The sequence below is a fragment of the Helicoverpa zea genome, chromosome 5 (assembly GCF_022581195.2).
Source record: "Helicoverpa zea isolate HzStark_Cry1AcR chromosome 5, ilHelZeax1.1, whole genome shotgun sequence".
Classification (NCBI taxonomy): Eukaryota; Metazoa; Arthropoda; class Insecta; order Lepidoptera; family Noctuidae; genus Helicoverpa; species Helicoverpa zea.
In genome coordinates this window covers 7,553,579-7,561,143 of record NC_061456.1, presented here as the reverse complement: position 1 = coordinate 7,561,143, position 7,565 = coordinate 7,553,579, and the positions used below count along the sequence as shown (strand labels likewise).

At 35.8% G+C, this 7,565-nt stretch overlaps 2 protein-coding genes across 3 annotated transcripts; one reads left to right on the top strand and one right to left on the bottom strand.

The window, feature by feature from the left end:
* Positions 1-138: 138 nt before the first annotated feature.
* On the top strand, positions 139-3,793 carry LOC124630376 (zinc finger protein 239-like). Of its 2 annotated transcripts, none has more exons than XM_047164255.1 (9): positions 139-428; positions 787-878; positions 967-1,294; positions 1,454-1,688; positions 1,885-2,142; positions 2,220-2,367; positions 2,448-2,514; positions 2,832-2,975; positions 3,237-3,793. In XM_047164255.1, exons 1-9 carry the CDS (start codon positions 291-293, stop codon positions 3,459-3,461), a joined length of 1,635 nt encoding a protein of 544 aa, XP_047020211.1. In that variant the 5' UTR covers positions 139-290; the 3' UTR covers positions 3,462-3,793. The 2 variants fall into 2 exon arrangements, with proteins under 2 accessions (XP_047020211.1, XP_047020210.1); XM_047164254.1 differs by lacking the exon at positions 2,832-2,975 and adding an exon at positions 2,654-2,797.
* A 738-nt stretch (positions 3,794-4,531) lies between these two features.
* On the bottom strand, positions 4,532-6,308 carry LOC124630385 (prothoracicotropic hormone-like). The gene is made up of 5 exons (XM_047164266.1): positions 6,089-6,308; positions 5,202-5,573; positions 5,086-5,124; positions 4,889-5,008; positions 4,532-4,802 (listed from the first exon to the last, which is right to left on the bottom strand). Exons 1-5 carry the CDS (start codon positions 6,161-6,163, stop codon positions 4,656-4,658), a joined length of 753 nt encoding a protein of 250 aa, XP_047020222.1. The 5' UTR covers positions 6,164-6,308; the 3' UTR covers positions 4,532-4,655.
* Between the last annotated feature and the right edge of the window lie 1,257 nt (positions 6,309-7,565).

Sequence of the window (7,565 nt, the reverse complement as noted above, 5' to 3'; positions counted from 1 at the left end):
TTGATAAATAAATAATGCGCTTCGCAAAGCATTCTTTTTCAAGAAATAAATGGCTGGAAAGAAATTAATTACAAAGGTACTGGCAACATTTTGCTTCGAAATTTGACGAAATACGACGACGCACTATTTCCTTTTCTTTCATTGTCTATGGTGACGTAGTGAGGTGGTGAAGAGCTTTGTCGCCAGCATAAAATCGTACCAAGCAATCCCTAAAGATTATTTAGAAAAGTGAAGTGCTTCGATATAAAAACGGATTACTCTCATCACTTTAGTTTCGGTGAATCTGAATAATGTTGGATCCAATGGACACTATCGACATGAAATCGTGTCGAATATGCCTGACAAACAAAAAACCACTATGTCCTCTATTCAGATATAAATTGTCCGGTAATTATGCTGAAATGCTAACAGCGATTGCCGATGTTAAGGTAAGTTTGAAATGCCTCTATTTTGTAAACAAACCGAAGGCGAACTTGTCAGTTATTAACAGAAATCTTACCAAAACATAGTCACAATAGTGTCGGGACCAATGATAACCGATAAACGCACGACAGATCGTCGAATTTAATAAGCTATCACTGCTAAATTATGTACAAGCTTGTGATGGGAATTGACATAATTCTGTCAACTAATCGAAACTCCACTTAAATTAGAGAATTTGTATTTTCAAAATAAAATGTAGGTTAAAATTTTTACTGTGCTACATTATATGAATACAGGAGTCTTAATATCCAGTCACATAGGTCTCAGGCTTTCAAATAAAATGTTATGAAATGTATATTTCAGGTTTCTTCTAATGATGGCTTGCCTGAAAAGATTTGCCTCAAATGCTGCACCACTTTGGAGAAAGCATACCTACTTAAGACAGTGGCTGAAAGGTATTTTTACCAACATGAATTTTTTCAAAGTTAAAAATATCTGTAGTTTTTATATTTCTATGACAATCCCTGTAATATAAATTTACAGGTCTGATAAGAAACTGAGAAAAATACTAGCGAGGGCAAAAGAACATGTTCCAACAAAGAAAATTGCCTTTGATTCTTTTACTGATATTAAAAGTGAAATTGGACCTCTGACAATAAAATCTGAGCCAAAATGGGAAATGGAATTAGATATGATGCCAGAAGGAGGCAAACCAGTGGAAACTATGGATGGTAAAGATATTGTTATTGCAAATACAGTCATAAGGAAAGTTGATCCTGATGCTGAAGAAATTAAACTTGATGATTCCGATGATGTGCAGCTTACTTGGAGGACAATAAAAACTAGTTATCCTACCAAAAGTGATCCAGACGTGAGTTATTTAAAGATGTATTTTACTTTAATTGGTTTAACTTAAAGTCACTGTCTAATATTTGTGAGTCACTTTTGGGAAAATGGCACACTATGGAGTATGCCAAAACTGTCTGTTATAAAAAAACTTTATTTTAAGTTACAAACCTTAATATTTCAGGCTGAATATTTAGATGATGATGTGTTTCACGATGATGACGATGATGATTATGTGCCTACTGTAGAAAAGACTAAAACTAAATTTAAGAAACCAAAACTGTCAGATATCAAAGTGTTCAAAGGCAAAACTGTTCTAAGGAAAGTAAAAGTATTGAAAAAATTTAAAGATGAGTATGACAATGATTCTCCCCGATCCAGGGATGAAAATAAAACAAGATCAACAACGATTACTTGCTGTAAGTATCTATTCTCTAGCTGAGTCATAATTTATTTTATTTTCGTAAGTTCTTTAAAATGTAACTAATGTTTGATACGCTTATTGTGGCAAACACTTAAGTGGGTACATCAATTTTTCAGTATGTTTTTTATTTTTAACTATGCCTAGACTTTATGGTGGACTCATCAAAATAATACATAAATAATGTTTTCCAGATCCGATCATGAAGAATGGTTCCAGAGGATCTCCTATACTTCTAAAGAGACCAAAAGATGCCACTGTATTAAAAGTTCATGCAGGATATAAGTCAAAAACTCCAGGATCATCGTCATCACGTGAAAGCACAGTTTCACGAAGAGATAAACCTGTTAGAATGGTTCGTACTGCGGTCACCAAGCAACGTGAGAAGCTGGTTTGCCCTGTCTGTGGTATACTTACTTACACTTTGGGCAATCATATAGCTACACATCAAGGTAGGCATCATACCTAAAATATGGCTAAAAAGAAATACCGTGCACATATAACTAATTCTGTTTCTAACAATTTACAGAGAAAAAGAGATACACATGTACTCAATGCCCAAGGTCATTTGCACAGAAGAGTAACTTGCTGGTCCATGCTAAACAACATACAGGAATCAAAGACCACATTTGTGAAATATGTGGAGCTGGTTTTTACAGCCAGAAGTCATTGGTTAGGTGAGCTATCTTTTTTATCTCTTTATTTAGCTTTATTTGGTAAACATAATCTAATTCCTGTATTTTATTTGTATTTTCAGGCATAACCTTATTCATAAAGGAGAGAGACCCTTCTCCTGCAATTTGTGTACTAAGAGATTCATTGCTGTAAGTATACTTTTTTACTAACCATATATAAAAGACATACACATAATATTCTATGTATCACTGGACACTGTTTCCAATTCCTAATACTGGGCTTACGTAAATTAAAGTAAAAAAAATAAGTGCAATTGATGTATTTCAGCGTTGTGATCTGAATCGGCACCTGCGCATACATTCTGGTTACAAACCGTACAAATGTAACACTTGCATAATGTCGTTCAACGCGAAACATCAGTTGCAAAACCACGAGCGAATGCACACCGGGGAGCGGCCCTACACATGTCAGGTGCGTTATACTCTTTGTCTTTGTCACGTTCCAGGTGGCAGGCCTGCGCCGCCATATGGCGATACATACCGGAGAAAAACGGTTCATCTGTGGCTTCTGCAATAAAAAATTCACCCAAAGCCACCATCTGCAGAATCATTTGATTACCCACACTGGCGATAGGCCTTATTCTTGCGAGGTCAGTAGGCTCCACATGTACTGATAGATGGCTAAAGTGCACTTGAGTGTTCAGTCTTAGTGTCACTTAATTGGCCCTGTTTCAGCAATATGGAATGTAATGGCGAGTACTGCCAGTACTAACCCTTTTAAAATTTACCTAACAATAACAATTTTTCGGGGTAATAATCTCCTTCTATCCTCTCAATTTTTATTTATATAAAAATGTAGTTCTATACATTATTATTTACCTAGGTTACTCAACAAAGTTTTTCTTTTACAGGTCTGCAATGTTGCATTCAGTTACAAAGTGAACTTAAATAACCACGTGTTCAAAGTGCATGGTGTCAACCTGAAATTCAAGTCTATTCATACAGTGACTGAGGATGTGTTGCGAAGGGAGATGGGCATGTTAAATGAAACAAGGGTCGCTATATCCCATATTATGCCGCAGTTAGGCGAAGTACCGACCCCCGCCGCGCATGAAACTGTACTCTCATTGTCCTGATTTGAAAACCAAAAAGAGTATCCATAATAATATATCGTCAGCCGTGAGTGACAAGCTTTTATTTTAACATCTTATTTTCATGTTGATTAGTGTCGAATGCAATTATGAGGTGTAAAATGCAAGATTTATGTTTTAATTACTTTAATTGTAATACATGCCTACATACTTAGATTTTTAATAACTTCCCTGACCCATGAGATATATGCCGATTCTTTAATTATTATGTCTGCATCGTGGACAGTGAAGTGGTTAAAAAAAAATACTAGAAATGTTTTCACAAATTGTATATAGTCTTTGTTAATACTTAATTAAAATAAGTTTTGACATTAAAATTTCTAGTTGTTTCTTTCTAAACAATACCTGAGCAACAACTTAATTTATCCTACGCAATGTTCGCTATAAATAGGCCATAAGTGAACTGAGGTACAAAAGATAATTTGTTATTCTCAAATTGTATTGGGTACTCGACTTTGTTCCTCTATTGCACCTTTTATCATCAGGGTAATTCGAAATCGTAACTATTCACATCCACCTGGATGCAAGTGATATCGACTATAATATTGCTTATTAATTCTTAATGAAAGGCCAATTATATTTATTTATTACTTACTAGCTGTTTAGTGTTAGCCGAATATAATATAACTTACATCTCTAGGGATAGTATACCTTTAGTATACCTTTCGAACCATGAAAGAATTCTTCAAATCGTTTCAGTAGTTTTTGAAGCTCATTCAATACATCTCCTCTTTATAGGATTGTCATTGCTTTCTATAGTTATCGGCACGAATCTTGAGCTCTGACCTACTCCTGCGCAGAAGTATTTATTGGGTCCCTTTTGTGGTATGAAGTGAGGCGCGGGGACGGGCTAAAGCGGTGATTGGCCCGCAGTGCATCGCGTCATAGCGGTCACTCGGGATTGGTTCTTTGCTAATAAATCACTTCTGCGCAGATGTAGGTCAGAGCTCAAAATTCGTGCCGATAACTATACTAGCATAGATGATCTATTTATTATTTAAATTAAATGTGAAAGTAACAACGCAAGAACAGGGTAGAAAATCAAACATCGACTCTACAAGATCCACAGCATGTTTTATTGATTAAAATTTGCCCATAACGGCTCTATTCACATATTTCACTGATATGGAAAGACATTTTCGAGTTACTTTCCAAAAGTCGATATCATGTACAGGGCGTTTATTTCTCGGTAGCGTAGTAGTCTCTGGTACAGACACAGCCTACGCTCACGGGATAGTTTTCAGCCACCCATCTGAACTTCAAATCGTGGGGTATATCCTCTAGCGTAGCCTGATTTTGAAACTCCTTTCTCCTTATAATTGTTATCTGAAACAATCCCACAAAAATAATTTCAATTACGATTCGCATTTTAACAAACATTGATTTTCATATAATAAGTTCAGAAATATTACGTTGTAGTAGTTTTCTCTGCAGACGTAAGGCGGGCGACAAGATTGCTGACGTGCTTGACTACAATTTCTAGTTTCTATATAACGTGGGTAGGTGTTTTCACCCAAATCCGTTCTGTTTGGCTGAAATATTACATAAAGTTTTAATGCATTTGATTATTTAAATTGTTAAAGGTAGATTTAGGAATTTAACTGCTTACGCTGAATTTACAGGCGCAGGGAGGATCCGGTAATGCTTGCTGAAAATATACAAAAAAATATTAAATATTGTAAATAAGGTGTGCACATATTGTGCATAGAAGTGTGATTTACTCACATTATTATATTTCTCGACTTTAATGTTACCCCTTTTCCGGGTCCTCGTTTCGACTGACTTATCTAATAAAATAACGTCATTTCGTATCATGTTTGCGTAATCAACTATGAAAGCAGACAACTCATCAGGATTTGCTGGTTCCAGTTGGAAGGAGTCCGTATCGTAATTTGTTCCTACGTTACCAGGCTTGCCTAAAATTTCGCTGTCTCTAGCCAGTCTTACGACATAGTTTTTTCGTTTGCGGGTCCTTTGGTCTTCTAGCATGTATTCGTCTACGTTAGAATGTTTCATTGCCATCACCTTCGGCACTAGTGATTGAATTAAAATGAAGAATCCAAAACATACTATCACACAAAGTAACGGCCGAGTTATCTGAAAAATCACAATAAAACTTATCATAAACGTGAAAGTTTGCATTTTTCTTAGTCTTTGACAGACAGACTACTCAACGGGTTTTGATGAAACTTGGCAATCATATAAGTTACACATAAGAATAACATAACAACATAATAAATGATATAGGAATATAATATTTTAAGAGTGGGAAGTAATTTCCTCAGGCCCTAAATTAACCCGCCTGAAGAAGTAGTAAGTGATGAATATTTGTTTAAAGCAGGCACTGATCATGGGACATGTCACAAAAATAAGTTCCGAGCAGGAACTTATTTCTTGTTTGTAATTATAAAATGCACTAAGATTTATCAAACGGTAAAACTGTTGAACCAATTTGGTTTAAATTCGGTATGCATATTTATTGTAGGTAACGAATACCTGCTTTTCCAGATAAATTCAATAGGCTTCACATAGATTAATGATGAAAAGTATATTTTCTCTCAAAATAGATTTTATCTTTTAAACTAAAATAAGATTATCTAAAAAATACTTACCATGACTGTACAGCTTTCTCCAGTTGCCACAAAAGACTGATGGTATTGGGAAAGATTTTTTCCCTTATATAGCATGTTGATTGATGGCACCCATTAGTGAAAGAAAATGCCCTATTGTATTATCTCCTTATAATTAGAAGGGTATCCGGTTACCCTTTTCTAGGAGGTACCTAATAAAGCCTTTGTAATGGGCTTAGTGACAATAAGCAAGGGCTTTTAACATGTGCTATAATAGCAGGTCGGTGACAAACCTTAGGTACTACAGTATGTACCTATTTGTATGTCTCATATACAGGTTGTTCCAAAACTGAAAGATAACCGAGACCGGACGAAGGGTCAGTCAGGCCAAGCTGCCTATATTATGGACGGTGTTAAAAACTATTAAAGACGAAAAAATCGCCAACCTTATTAAGTGACATTTTATAGATACTTACTACCTTTTCTAAGGGTCGTTAATGCTCCATTTAACTATAACGATAACCAAACCATGTCCGGCTGTCAAATCAGCTGGTTATGGTTTAACAATTATATTGTCTTTAGGTGTAGGATAGGTATTGAGTATCTAGAATAACCATAAGTCCAAAAATGCTATGTCGTTAATTTGAAATACTCTAATTGATATTCTTTATTTAATTGATAGTGCTATTACGACTATCGAATACGTAGGTCTGTAAACTGACTCGACCATAATGTTTACCCCTTTCAGTTTCACAAATATTTAAACGCCCTGTAGATTTAGAATATTAATAGTACATAGGTACCTACTTAAAAATGTTACCAAGGTGTTTCAAAAGCAACATTTTCCAGAAATACATTGTTTTTTCTATTATCGGTTAACTTAGGACATGGATATTTTAATTACCTAACTGGAGTGGTGATATGTTTATCAGCCTATGGTTTGTATGTCTGTTTGTACCTTTTTAGCCCTATGCGTTCAGCCAGCAATCATGAAACAGATTTTTACGGCTGTTGGTCACGTCTACAGCTCAAAACCGATTCCTAACCACATCATGTTATGTTATTGTCTCATCTCCGTGTCCTAAAAGAGGCGATTATAGACTCTGATTTTATAACCGCGAGGAAATTAGCTCTTAGCTTGCCCAGTGGGGCAGATACCTATGCAAGCTATAGAGGAATCGTAACGTAAGACATTCTTTTCTAGCGGCGAAAACCGTGTTTGTGTAAAGGCGGGTGACAGACATGTATCATTTGCTCGATCCGATCACCGTATCCGTATCGTCGACGGGTAATACACGATCTCGCAACGCCGTTATGATACAGAATGTCTTACGTTACGATTCCTCTATAGCTACGCCTTAATGGCTACTGCACTTTTCAGTGTTTCAGGCTTCATAGAAAGGTTATTTTTATCTTTACCTACCCGCGAGGAATACTGTTGACTTGAATCAGTCATAAGCAGGAAAGGACTCAAGGATTGTATTTAGTATTAAGGATAGGATTAGAAAAGGCGCTGGCG

Coding starts and splice junctions, on each gene's coding strand:
- LOC124630385 (XM_047164266.1), bottom strand. CDS start 6,163: ATGCTATATAAGGGAAAAAATCTTTCCCAATACCATCAGTCTTTTGTG. Junction 5,125..5,201: donor AAGTCGAGAAATATAATAAT/GTGAGTAAATCA, acceptor GTATATTTTCAG/CAAGCATTACCGGATCCTCC. Junction 5,009..5,085: donor CCTGCGCCTGTAAATTCAGC/GTAAGCAGTTAA, acceptor GTAATATTTCAG/CCAAACAGAACGGATTTGGG.
- LOC124630376 (XM_047164255.1), top strand. CDS start 291: ATGTTGGATCCAATGGACACTATCGACATGAAATCGTGTCGAATATGC. Junction 1,689..1,884: donor ATCAACAACGATTACTTGCT/GTAAGTATCTAT, acceptor AATGTTTTCCAG/ATCCGATCATGAAGAATGGT. Junction 2,368..2,447: donor AGCCAGAAGTCATTGGTTAG/GTGAGCTATCTT, acceptor TTGTATTTTCAG/GCATAACCTTATTCATAAAG.